This window comes from Lontra canadensis, unplaced genomic scaffold (genome assembly GCF_010015895.1).
Source record: "Lontra canadensis isolate GAN:19392208 unplaced genomic scaffold, GSC_riverotter_1.0 scaffold8, whole genome shotgun sequence".
NCBI lineage: Eukaryota > Metazoa > Chordata > Mammalia > Carnivora > Mustelidae > Lontra > Lontra canadensis.
This window is the reverse complement of record NW_022631002.1, coordinates 17,282,078-17,295,213: the sequence shown is the minus strand read 5'-3', so window position 1 is coordinate 17,295,213 and position 13,136 is coordinate 17,282,078. Positions and strand designations below refer to the sequence as shown.

Here is a 13,136-nt window from a genome sequence, read left to right as displayed (position 1 = left end):
CTCTGCCTTCGGCTCAGGTCATGGTCTCAGGGTCCTGGGATGGAGCCCCGCACATCCTGCTCTCTGCTCAGCAGGGAGCCTGCTTCCCTTCCTCTCTCTCTCTGCCTGCCTCTCTGCCTGCCTCTCTGCCTGCCTCTCTGCCTACTTGTGATCTCTGTCTCCGTGTCAAATAAATAAATAAAATCATAAAAAAAAATTTAAAATTAAAATTGTAGAAGTAACATTACATTACATTACAGAGGTTCAGGAAATAGAGTCAGCCAAAAGATCTCCCCTACTCCTACTATCCTAAACAACTATTACTTGGGGGCTCATCGTTTGGTAGCAAGAAACTTAATTTAGGGGGCTTTGGTGTAAGGAACCGGGGAATCCTGGATCTTGAAGTATCACTGGAATTACGCAGCCTCTCTAGCTTTGGTTTCCTCTCCCTCCGTGAAGCCTAGAAATATTTGAAGGACCAATGTTCAGTTTTGCTTTTGAATCATTTTTGCTAATATATTAATAGTTTAATTGTTAATTTGTATCTCTCCAGTTGCTAATAATAATGAAACGTTTTCCACATATTTGATTGATTAGTTTTTCTGTGATGAATTGTCTATTTGTATTTTTGCCTGGTTTTCTTTTTGGGTGTTTATAGTTTTCTTACTACTTCTGGGAGTCCCATGCAATATTAAACATACAGAAAAATTAAAAGAGTGGTATAACAAACACTGCATTCTCTTAACCAAGATTTACCAATTGGTAGTATTTTGATGTGTGTTTACCAGTGGTAGTATTTTGATGTGTGTATGTCTATCAAATTGGGTTTTTTGGTGAGCCATTAGAAAGTTTCATGACACTTCTAGATAACTTGAATGTATGGATGTACTTTCAGTGTAATGATCTGTTCACCTTTTATCTTTCATGTATTTGCGTCAGTATTTTTTCTCGTTGATCATTTGCTTCCAGCTCTGATTCCTTGTGTTTCTCAGATGGTGACATGCCATGCCGTGCCAATATCCTGATCACAGAGCTATTTGACACAGAATTGATCGGAGAAGGAGCACTGCCCTCCTATGAGCATGCGCACAGACATCTTGTGCAGGTAGGGACCTGGGGCGTCCCTCGGCTACATTGCTGTGCTCTCAGCTGGCTCACACAGGTCTCCTTGATGCCCCATGCTCTGCACAGCCTGAGCCCTCTGTACTTCACTGTACCCCCTAGGATACCCTTGATTCCTAGGAGACTCTGCTTCTCCTTAATTAGGACTTTTGGGTCTCTTACCAAGTCTTTGTAGGCTAGAGCTGAAAGGCAAGAAACCGTCTTCAACTTCAATTCAGTCAAGGTTCTTTAACTGTCACCTGTGTATAAAGCATTCTAGCATCCTGGGAGAAAAACAAGACATTCTTCCTGTTTCTAAGACCCACACTGGTCAGGGATGGTGCAGACTGGATGGGCCAGATGGAAAGGCCGACAGAAGCACCAGTAACATTTGTTCTAAGACTGGTAGATGAGGGCCAGGATGAGGAGATACGGGTATATAGAGAGAGGGTGAAACATGGAAAGGCCCTGAGGAGAGGGAGAGGTATCCCAGGTAGCAGACCTGTTCTCTGTGTCAGTGGGAAGACCCCTCAGGCAGGCTTGTGAGCTGATGGTGGAAAGTCAGAGAGAGGGTGGAAGGCCTTGAATGCCAAGCCCTCTCACCATTCCAGGCAGAAGAATTTAGATAGTGATAGTCTTTGGCAGTTTTTTGGAGAAGGGAGAGGCATGCTGACAGTGTTATCGGAGACATTTGTCTTCCTTTTTTATGGACATAAATGTCTCCAGAGGCAAAGGCCAGCTGGGAAGGTGTGAGTGTTTGCCACTTTTGCTGCCACCTGTATTGTGGGCACCATCTGGGCGAGCCTGCAGCTGCCTCAGTCTGGGGCCCTGTGTGGGGGTTCTTGGTGTGGCCAGAGTGAAGAATGTGGCTCCTTCCAGGGCAGTTGGGGCCACAGGCCACATTATTTACCCAGTGAGTGTGTGATGGTGATCACACTGTGAGATGTCTCCTTTTCTCCAAGATGGAAGATGTTTTTCTCGTAACTTTGGTAGTAATTATTTCTATTTCTCCACATTAAAGCCATGAACTAGATGAATCCCTAGAACAGAGAACACAAGGATATTTAAAATTACACTAGTGTTGCCCAATTGGCCTTTCTCGAATTCATCTAATAATTAAGAAGGTGTGCAGGCAGCTGTCTGCAGTTTCCTTTCTCAGCTGGTCTGCGTAGCCAGGTGTCCCTTGTCTGTTCTAATCACTGTCCTCATCTGCCCACCCTGTGTCTGAGCTGGAAAGAGTTATAGCTTTTCACAAAGGCTTCCATTGCCTGTCCCTTTTCCTGCCCTGTTGGAGGTCATGCAGCCAGGATGCTGTATGTCTGACAGTCCATGCGGTGGTGAGTGACCCAGTGATGGATCTAGGAGGTAAATTTATTGGGTGCCTTCATTTTGCTAGCCAGGGATATGAAGGTGTGCTCCCAGGCAGGCAGGTTGGTGAGCAGGCTGTCACAGTACAGTTGGAGGGTACGCTCCAATGGTGGTCAGTGGGGTGAGATCCTGCCCTCTGTGGTAGGGGAAGATGGGGAGCATCAAGGAAAATAAAGCTCCAGCAGAGTCAGTCTTGAAGAGTAATCAAGTGTTGGTGGGTCATACGGGGGCATTCTCAGTGGGGGAGGTCAGCATGCGCAAAGATGGGAAGGTGAGCTGGTGTGGTGGGAGTTGTTGGCGTTATGGGTAGTGTGGGAGGTGGGCTTAGAGCTGAGGATGGAGGGCTGGGCAGACTAGACTGAGATGGGCCACTGTGCAGTGTGGTGCCACAGGAGGATTGTAAGCAGGGGTTGATAACAGGTTCAGGCAGGCAGGCGGGCACATGGAGAGCATTTGGGATGCTAGATCAGGGGTGGGAAGACTGGTTAGAAGGTGGTTGGAGTCATTCAGGCTCTGGGGCTGAGGTGGGCCTCGGCTGAAACCAGAGAAATGGGCCTGGACAGGTAGCCTTGGGGAGGAGGGAGGTGGTCAAGGACTTGGTAATTACTTAGATGTGGAGGCATTGAGGATGCTGCCAGGGTTTGGGGCTTGGGAGATTGGATTGGATGGTGGTGCTCCTTATTGAATGGGAAGATGGGACGAGGACCGGGCTTGGGCAGGAGGGGAAGAGGTGAACGTGATTTGTTTGGTTTAGGCAGAGTTTGAGTTACCTGAGGGTCAGACAAATAAGAGAGGACCAAGAGGCTTTTGGCTGTGCGGTATTTGGTAAACGAAAACGGGCTGGCTGACATCCCTCACAGGAGAGTGTGTGGAGCGAGAGAGATGGGCCAGACCAGGTCTGTGGGGAGTTCTCTCTCTTTGAAGGATGGGTAGGGGAAGCACAGCCTTGTGAGGCAGCCAGAGGGGGAGAACAGTGTTTCTCATCCAGAGCCACGCATGGAGACGTTTCTGGTGTCACAATTGAGAGGGGGATGTTGTTGGCATCTTGTGGCTAGATGCCAGGGATGTTCGTGAACACCATATGATGCACGGAACAGCCCCACAGCAAAGGGTCATCTGACCGAAGAGGACTCTAGTATGGAGGCAGGGAAACCCCGTGCCTGTCATTTCCCTGCAGTGGCCGCTGTGAGTGTCCTCTTCATGGCTGGGTGCCTGCCGCCTGGTGCATAGAGGCTATCAGGTGAAGCATAGAGGTAGGAGGGAAACCAGATGAGTGACTGCAGCCAAAACCAAACAAGGGGAGTGGTTGGCGGTGCCTGGTGAGGCCAGGAGGTCAGGTCATCCGAGGGTGGACACTTACCCATTGTGCTGTGCGGTAAAAAGGTTCTGGGTCTGGGTGAGAGCTGCGCTGAAGAGAACTCGGAGCCCAGTGCCAGCATCACTGCTTAGCAGACTTGGACTCTGTGCAGAGTTGGTTTGGGAGTTAATGAGCATGATGACAATTAAGGATTATTTTTGAAGTATTTGAGAGTGTCATGTAGTTGGGAACTTAACCTGACATAAATCATTTTAGGCATAATGTGTATTCTTTTCGAAATCTGGTTCTTTTTTTTTTGCTTCCCCAAGGACATTAGTCTAAGAACAGTTCACCATCCTCATAGTGAGTGGGAAGGCATTGGATGCTACTCAGCCGACCTGATATTAAGGAACAAGCCTCTTGATCAGTGAGAATTGCTGTGGGTTTGTTTTATAATACATCTACCGGTTTATTGTTCTCTTCTTTTGTTTTTGTAACATACACTTAGGAAAACTGTGAAGCCGTGCCTCACAGGGCGACTGTCTATGCGCAGCTGGTGGAGTCCAGGAGGATGTGGTCGTGGAATAAGCTCTTTCCTGTCCGCGTTCAGACTGGCCACGGAGAGCAGGTCATCGTTCCCCCCTTGGAACTGGAGAGGTGCCCCGGTGCCCCGTCTGTCTATGACATTCAGCTGAACCAGGTGTCGCTCACTGACTTCACTGCCCTCAGTGATGTGATGCCCATGTTCAGGTACCAAGGAGCCGGCCCAGCCAGTGGTGCTTTGAGATAATTTGGTGGAATTGGGGGCTTTAGAAGTTCTTCATGAATGAGAAGGAAATCTAGCTGAGGTCACCTTCTGAAGGCAGGAGTCCGTTGCAAACAAGTCTCATTGCTGGCGATGTCACCGTAAAAGCTTAAAAATGGAGGATGTGAGCTTTAAATATGCTTAAGTTCCTGCATATTCTTCCACAGTGTGGACTTTAGCAAGCAAGTCGGTAGCTCAGCGGCCTGCCACAGCCGACAGTTTGAACCTCTGGCATCGGGCCGAGCTCAGGTGGTTCTCTCCTGGTGGGACATTGAAATGGACCCTGAGGGGACGATCAAGTGCACCATGGCCCCCTTCTGGGCACACTCAGACCCAGAGGAGCTCCAGGTAAGAAGAGGCAGGAGTTGAGCACGTTTTCATGTAAATGAGGAAACTTGTCTGCTTTTGGTTGTGGGAAAGTAGCATGTTGAACCTTAGATTCACAGGAATTTAGAGACAGGAGGACTGTGTCAGGATTTTTTTTTTAAGATTTTATTTATTTATATGACAGAACGAGAGAGAGAGCGCGAGAGTGTGTGTGCGCACGCGTGCACACGAGGGCACGAGCAGGTGAGCGGCAGGCAGAGGGAGGGGGAGAAGCAGGCTCCCCGCTGAGTGTGGAGAGAGGGAGAGAGACAGACAGACACACACACACACGCACACACACCCGCCCCCACCATGGCCCTGAGATCATGGCCTGAGCCGAAGCCAAGAGTTGGCCCCTTGACTGAGCCACCCAGGTACCAGTCAGAGAAGAGTTAAAACAACAACAGCAGCAAAAAGGCAAGGGAACCCATGGTAAGCTAGAAAACAGACCTCTGAGTCTGCTGAGTTCATGGGTGGCAGCAGCAGACACGGGGCCGCAGTGGGGTGCTGGCTCAGAGCCCCCACCCCCAGCCCCCATGGAACCCCAGGGCCTCAGCTCAGCTTGGAATGGAGGACTGTGGTCTGTCTGCAGCCTCGTTTTCTGTGCCCTCAAAATCTTGTGTAGCTTAATAGAAAGTGGGCAGAGGATGTAAACTACAGAAAAGGAAGTGCATGGTTTTAACATGAAATGAAAAGCTTTTAAGCCTCACTTGTACGAGCAGTGCAGATGTAAACTGCAGTTAGACCTTTATTTTCTACCTGTTAGTGTTAAAGTTCAGAAAGGTTGGTGACGCACTCTGGGTAGGTGCTGTGGGGAAAGGCAGGCCCATGAATGTCTGAGCTTCTGTGGAGTGTGGGGAGACCCTGTCTGTCCCTGTGGGAAGGGACACCACTTCTAGACATTTAGGCTCTGGGTAAAGTTGCATAGGCGTATAATGATGTGTGTGCCAGGATACTCACTACAGCCCTGACTTAATGAAAAAGGACCAGAACACCCTAGAAGCCCGCAGTAGGGGACTGGCTAAGTCTGTTGTCCTATATCTATTTAGAGGGTGAGGCAGGTCCCTGAGCACTGCTGGAGAACAGTCTCCAGGACAGTCATTAAATAAACACAAATAAGAGGTGCAGAACAGTGTGTGGCGTGCCAGCATTCGTGTTATTTAAGATGAGAATATATATGTTTATGACTTTACGTGTGTGTTGGGTGTGTGCGAGAGTATATTTGGAAGAATTTTAGAAGTTGGTAAAAGTAGTCGCTTCTGGGAAGGGGGCTGGAGGTTAGGGGTGGAAAGGAAACAACTTTTCACTCCATGACCGTTTTATATATTTTGAATTTTCTCTGACGTGCATGTATTGTCTACCCTCTATACACACACTCAAAGTTGGGGGGAAAGTGGGAAAGCCACTTCAGTGCTGAGAAGCCAAACCTTCCTTGAGGGGGCAGAAGGCGGAAGGACAGGCATTCCTGCTGTCCTAAAGCCAACGGAAGGAAAAATAAATGATTAACTAATAGAGATCGCGGACCTGAGTCTCCCTCAGTTTACAAAATGTCTTAGTGATTTATAAGAAAAAAGCATTCTTTCTTTTTTTTTTTTAATATTTTATTTATTTATTTGACAGACAGAGATCACAAGTAGGCAGAGAGGCAGACAGAGAGAGAGAGAGGAGAAAGCAGGCTCCCTGCCAAGCAGAGAGCCCGATGCGGGACTCGATCCCAGGACCCTGAGATCATGACCTGAGCCGAAGGCAGAGGCTTACTAACCCACTGAGCCACCCAGGTGCCCAGAAAAAAGCATTCTTATCAATAAAGCATTCTTATCAATAACCCAAATTCCAGCAGGAGACTCCCAGCTGTCTTAATGCTTTACTAGAGGAACAACAACCTTAACTTGACAATGCCGAGGTCTCCAGTATCTTGGAGGGTCCTCTTAGGATATGAAAATCCTTTTGAAACTTCCCTTTTCCTTACCTCCCCCAACTCCCAGGTATATAATCAGCCACCCCGCACCATCCTGGTGCCGCTCTTTCTGCCCACGGCTTCTTTCGGCATGCTTTCATAAAAACACCATTTTGCACCAAAGACGGCTCAAGAATTCTTGCTTGGCCGTTGGCTCCAGACCCTACAACTTCACCAGCATTTCCATGAAAACCATCCCTTCTCTACCTCGTAGGCTCTGCGCACCGTTCTGTCTGTGTTCTGTTGTTACCGTTTGCTGGGCACTGGGTTTATCTCGATTGCTGGCCTGTTAGTCCTGGGTGTACATAGGGTGACACCCGGGGACGGCCTGTGCTGCTCCCCTGCTCCCAGAGCTAGTGCTTAGGCCAAAGGGTCACGACTGCTGCAGGATTGCAGATGACCCCCCCCCACCCCTGGGCCTGTGAGGTCCCCCATCTCCAGTCTACCCTTCAGCTGCCTGGCCCTGGGTGGGCATGCCTCCAAGCAGTGCATATGAACTTCTCTGTGCACAGCCTGGTCTGTAGGCTGAGCGTGAGTTTGGAGGCGGGAGGGGGCTGGTCAGAACTCACCCACAGAATTGAGATAGACACTGGGCTGCTGGCTTCCTCTCCAGGAATGTGAAGGATGTAAAATTAACATAAGAATGTTAAATGCTAATACTTCCATTTGCATATCTTCACAGTGCTGCCCGCGTGGTTTAGGAATACAGGGTGAGATTCAGTGGGGTGAGGTCCAGAACCCCTGACCGAGAAATAATTCTTGAGACGTCTTTGGTGCAAAAAGGTAGTTTTATTAAAGCAAGGTGACAAGATCGGTGGGAAAAAGAGCTGCTGCCTCAGGGTCTTGAGGAGCGGTGATGAAATACTTGGGAGTTGGGGGAAGTTAAGGAAAAAGGACGGTTCAAAAGAACTTTAATATGCTAAAAAGAACCTACCTACGAGATACCAGAGGCTCTGTGGTCGCCATGTTAAGGTTTCCCATTTTAGCAAAGTGGTGTTCTCTCTAGCAAAGTGTTAGCGCTAGGACAGTAGGGAGACTCCTGGCAGCTGCGGGCTGAGCTTATGTTTTGTCTCCAGCTGGCCTTCTCCCTCATCACTACTGTGTATCTTCTTATTCCTTCAGTCCTCATACGAGACATGCTGGGCGACCACAGAGTGCCCAAACTGAGACCGAGGCACGACCCAGCCTTTGGAGCAGGGCCTTGGGTCTAGGCCACAGTGGTTGGTGCTTGTCTCCTGACTGGGGTTTGCGTCCTTGCTTTACCAGAAGTGATTTAATGGACTGTTAAAAATTTGAAGAGCCGCAGTGGATCTCTCTCATAACTTCACTGAGCTGCTCTTGCTCTGAAATATATTCTATGCCAAGGGCCAGTGGGTTCAGTCAGCAGCCCTCAATTTAGCGTTAGGACCTGGGAAGGCTGGCGTGTGAGGACGGGATGGTCACGGAACTCAGGGAACCATAATCCAGGAGGGGTTGGGGAAGGCTTCTCTTGTCTTTGGGTCAGTTTGCATAGTAAGAAAAAGAACAGGTTTTAGAGAATCAATTTTTTTTCCTTGTTAGCATTTACTTACTCTATATCTTGTCTAGTTACATTGTCATTTTTTTTTTTTTTTTTTAAAGATTTTATTTATTTATTTGACAGAGAGAGATCACAAGTAGACAGAGAGGCAGGCAGAGAGAGAGGAGGAAGCAGGCTCCCTGCTGAGCAGAGAGCCCGATGCGGGACTCGATCCCAGGACCCTGAGATCATGACCTGAGCCGAAGGCAGCAGCTTAACCCACTGAGCCACCCAGGCGCCCTACATTGTCATTTTTTAACTGTTATGTTCAAATAGACATTTTAGACACCTAGAAATGTCATTCACCTGCCTTTTGGTTAAATTCAGATCTGGATAGGCAGAATGCAAGTTCCTGAAAAGTAGGGCTGGTGTCAGCTCTCTTTGCGTCTGCCCACAGTGCTTTGGGAGTCTCCCAGGGACCAAGTTTTTCTTAATTTCGGCTGGTAACAGAGAACGAACACACACTCGTCTCATCAGAATTGAGCCAGGCATCCACTTTTTAGGATGGTTCTTTGTTTTTTAAAAAGAGGGTCTAAAAAAAATAAAAGGGGCTTAAAGATTATGAGAGTAATAACCCTCCTTGTGTAAAATAAAAAGGAGACCAAAATCACTCAGGGTCCTGTCACTGCAGAGAGCTCCCTTTTGATCTCTTTCCACATGCATGAGATTGTGGCGCTAGTTTCTGTTTTCATGCTACACGGAGTCTGCAGTTACCATCTTCAGTGCCTTCTCCTATTCTGTATAAGGACTTGTAGATCCATTTCTGAGCCGCTGCACCTTTGGGTCGGTGCCAGTTTTTGCTAGTCTGGATCTGTAATAAGAGCGTTCATGTGAATATAGCTTTTTTCCTTTAGTTTAGTTTTTCTTTACCTTTTTTTTTAAACTTTTCTTTTTCAGTGTTCCAAGATTGATTGTTTATGCACCACGCCCAGTGCTCCATGCACTACATGTCCTCCTTAATACCTACCACCAGGCCCTCCCAACCAACTCCACCCCCAGAATCCTCAGTTTGTTTCTCAGCGTCCACAGTCTCTCATGGTTTGTCTCCCCCTCCGATTTCCCCCAGCTCCCTTCCCCTTTCCTTCACCCAATGTCCTCTGTGTTACTCCTTATGCTTCACAAGTAAGTGAAACCACATGACAGTTGACTTCTCTGCTTGACTTAACTGCACTCAGCATAATCTCCTCCAGTCTCCTTTGGTTTTTCTTGTCAAAGAATTCTGTATACAGGGTTTGTAGTGTCAAAAAGGATGAACGCAGCTTATTAAAAGTTGAATCTGGATCATCGTAAACTGTTTAGAATTTAAAGTAATTTAGGGTAATACTAAATTTAGAGTATTCCAGGTCTTTAAAAACTATTTCATATTATTTTATTTTTATTTATTTATTTATTTTTTAAATAAATGCACTGTACTAGGTGTGGAGCTCAACACAGGGCTTGAACTCATGACCCTGAGATTGCGAGTTGGAGTCTTACCCAGTGAGCCACCCAGGCTCCCCTAAAAATTTTAATTCAAAAGAATAAACAGAACAAGACCTTTCTGTACTATTTTCCCAACTTTTTATGTGGAAAAATTCTAAATCGACAGAATAAATGAAAATAAATACTGATACGCCCTTTACATAAATTTCCCAGTTGTTCACATTTGATATGTTTCTCTCTTCCCCATCTTCCCTCTCTGCTTCCCTTCTTCATTGCCTACACACACACACACACACACACACACACACACACACACGAGGTGGAGGCATGCATATGTACACAGGCACACACATGGGGTGAAGGCTGGAGTCCCCTGTCCTGAACCCCCCTTGCTTCCTTCTAAAGCCAGCAGCAGTCTAGCAAGCTTTCTGGCCATGAGCCACTCACTGAGAATTTTCCTCTCTATCTCTTTGGCAAGAGTAGGCATCGTAGTCCACAGCATGGTCTCCCTGCAGGCGGGTTTGGGCTTGGATTTTGACTCCTGGATTAGAAACATTGCCCTTTCTGCAGCTTGGGGACGGTTGATTCTCCATTCCCTGTTTCAGTGGCGGGACCACTGGATGCAGTGTGTGTACTTCCTGCCACAAGAAGAGCCTGTTGTCCAAGGCTCAAGCCTCTTCCTGCTAGCCCACCACGACGACTACTGTGTATGGTACAGCCTTCAGAAGACCAGGTATGCCCTGTGTCTTGTGGGCGGGGCGGGGGGGGTGTGCTCTGGGCCAGCGACTCTGTGCACTTCTGAAAGTTCACCTTAGAAACCCTGTAGAGGCATGAGTGGGCAAGTTTGTGTCTGAACAGAGTGAGAGTAAGAAATAAGAGTGAAAGTTTTGTGACTGGCTCTGTTAGTGCCCATTGTCACGTACTTAGAAGAGGCTGCCCGGGTTGCAGGGCCCCATTTGGAAGAGACCTAGATGAGAAGACTTGAATTGGAGGGTCCTCTAACCGCTAATGCCCCTTTGCAAGCCTGTTCCTAGACTCATGCCCTCTAGAGGTTGGGGCTGTGCCCACCACCTTTACTGGGCAGATCCCTGAGCCATGCCTTCATGCCTGCCAGTGCCTAGCATGTCATGCTCATCATGTGTGTCTGTCTGTTCATTTCCTGGCCTAGTCCCGAAAAAAACGGGAGAGTCTCCCCACCACGCCCCGTGTGCGACTGCCAAGCTCATCTGCTCTGGACCCGGCCTCGGTTTGGAGAGATCAATGATCAGGACAGAACTGAACGATACATCCAGGCCCTGAGAGCGGTCAGTGTGCAGCCCCTTGGGTGGTTAGAGGCAAGAGGGAGTTGGTCCCATGGGCCCGGCTCATTGTTTACTTATAGTTGGTTGGTTTTGATTTCTGTGCTTCCTGGTCTTGGGTGGCTTCTGGGTGGGCCCTCAGGTAGTGAGCCAGGGAGCGTGTTACCAGGCTTGTTCTCTGCTCTCCTGTGAGAGCCTCTGCCTGGGACCCTTACCCCGTCTCTGCTTGTCCCTCTAAACATGTTGCCTTTGTGGTCACTAGCAGTTGCTGTGGGTGATCCCAGTGGATTCAGCAACCCCCTCCTTCCTTTCATCTGCCTCCTTTCTAAAATTTTCTAGGGGCACCTGGGTGGCTCAGTTATTAAGCGTCTGCCTTTGGTTCAGGTCATGATCTTGGGGTCCTGGGATCAAGCCCCACGTTGGGCTCCCTGTTCTATGGGAAGCCTGTTTCTCCCTCTCCCCCTGCTTGTGTTCCCTCTTTTGCTCTCTCTCTGTCAAATAAATAAATAAAATCTTCAGAAAATAATAATAATAAAAAATAAAAATAAGGGCACCTGGGTGGCTCAGTGGGTTAAAGCCTCTGCCTTTGGCTCAGGTCGTGATCTCAGGGTCCTGGGATGGAGTCCGCATCAGGCTCTCTGCTCAGCGGGGAGCCTGCTTCCCTTCCTCTCTCTCTGCCTGCCTCGGCCTACTTGTGATCGCTCTCTGCCAAATAAATAAAAAACATCTTTAAAAAATAAAAATAAAAATAAATAAAAATTTTTTTTTAAGATTTTATTTATTTGACAGAGATCACAAGTGGGCAGAGAGAGGAGGAAGCAGGCTCCCTGCTAAGCAGAGAGTCCGATGTGGGGCTTGATCCCAGGACCCTGGGATCATGACCTGAGCCGAAGGCAGAGGCTTTAACCCACTGAGCCACCCAGGCACCCCAATAAAATTTTCTGAAATATATAGCTGGTTAGGGGCGCCTGGGTGGCTCAGTTGGTTAAGCGACTACCTTCAGCTCAGGTCATGTTCCTGGAGTCCCAGGACTGAATCCCGCATTGGGCTCCCTGCAGAGCAGGGAGTCTACTTCTCCCTTTGAGGGCTCCCCCTCCCTGGCTCACTCTCTCATTCTCCCACTCATCCTCTCTCTCTCAAATAAATACAATCTTTAAATATATATATACATATATATATACACACATATATATATATATGTATGTATGTGTGTATGAATGAATGAATGAATCTGGTTATATAACTCTCCTGCCTAAAAACATTTGTTCCCTGCTGCCTGTAGCTGTGGTCTCTTAGGCCAGGACTACACACAGGCTTTGGAGGGGAGTCTCTTGGGCCTCTTGGAGTTGTATGCAAAAATATGTGTGCACATATGCAAATGGATGCATTTTTGCAGGAGGGGGATCCAGACTGTCTTAAGTTTCTCTCCAAGGGTTCTGCTACCTGTAAAGGAATCGCTCCCTTTGGCGAGTCACTTGAGGGACCCACAGCTGTCTGTGCTGTGACCAGAAAGGGAAGAGACTGGGAGGTGGCCCCAGCAAGTGGAGCAGGTCTTCAGCTGGGCCTTGTAGGAAAGCTTGAGGAGAGTCTTTCCTAACAGTGAGGTCTGGGTGGGGAGAGGTGGGTGAGGTAGGTACATTGGAAGGCGGGGGCTGCTACTGCTTGGCAAGCCTGACTGTGGGGACCCAAGAAGATCCAGCTGGGTGTTGAGAAATTCAACAAGAATTTCTTGACCTACCGTAAGAAAACCTGTGTTGAGGTGGTTCTTCTCCCACAGGTGCTGAAGCCGGACAGCGTGTGCCTTTGTGTCAGTGATGGCAGTCTGCTGTCCTTGCTGGCCCATCACCTTGGGGCAGAGCAGGTACCGGACAGGCGCCATTCTGCCAGCTTTCCGAAGGTGGCTCTTGAGTTTGAATGTCACGTGGTCTGGGTACATAGTTCTGTGACTCAGGCTCTTTGCAGAGCACAGCTGCCGTGGACGCGGG

General features: G+C 48.3%; 1 protein-coding gene across 3 annotated transcripts in view; it reads left to right on the top strand.

Annotated features, from left to right (window-relative positions):
- The window catches only part of PRMT7 (protein arginine methyltransferase 7), a 48,381-nt gene that overhangs the window by 26,731 nt on the left and 8,514 nt on the right, over positions 1 to 13,136 (top strand). For all 3 annotated transcript variants that reach the window (XM_032854112.1, XM_032854109.1, XM_032854111.1), the window contains exons 6-11: positions 972 to 1,084; positions 4,254 to 4,495; positions 4,718 to 4,898; positions 10,459 to 10,586; positions 11,022 to 11,157; positions 12,929 to 13,012. In XM_032854112.1, coding sequence (XP_032710003.1) covers positions 972 to 1,084; positions 4,254 to 4,495; positions 4,718 to 4,898; positions 10,459 to 10,586; positions 11,022 to 11,157; positions 12,929 to 13,012 — 884 coding nt within the window. The remainder of the gene's footprint in view (positions 1 to 971; positions 1,085 to 4,253; positions 4,496 to 4,717; positions 4,899 to 10,458; positions 10,587 to 11,021; positions 11,158 to 12,928; positions 13,013 to 13,136) is intronic.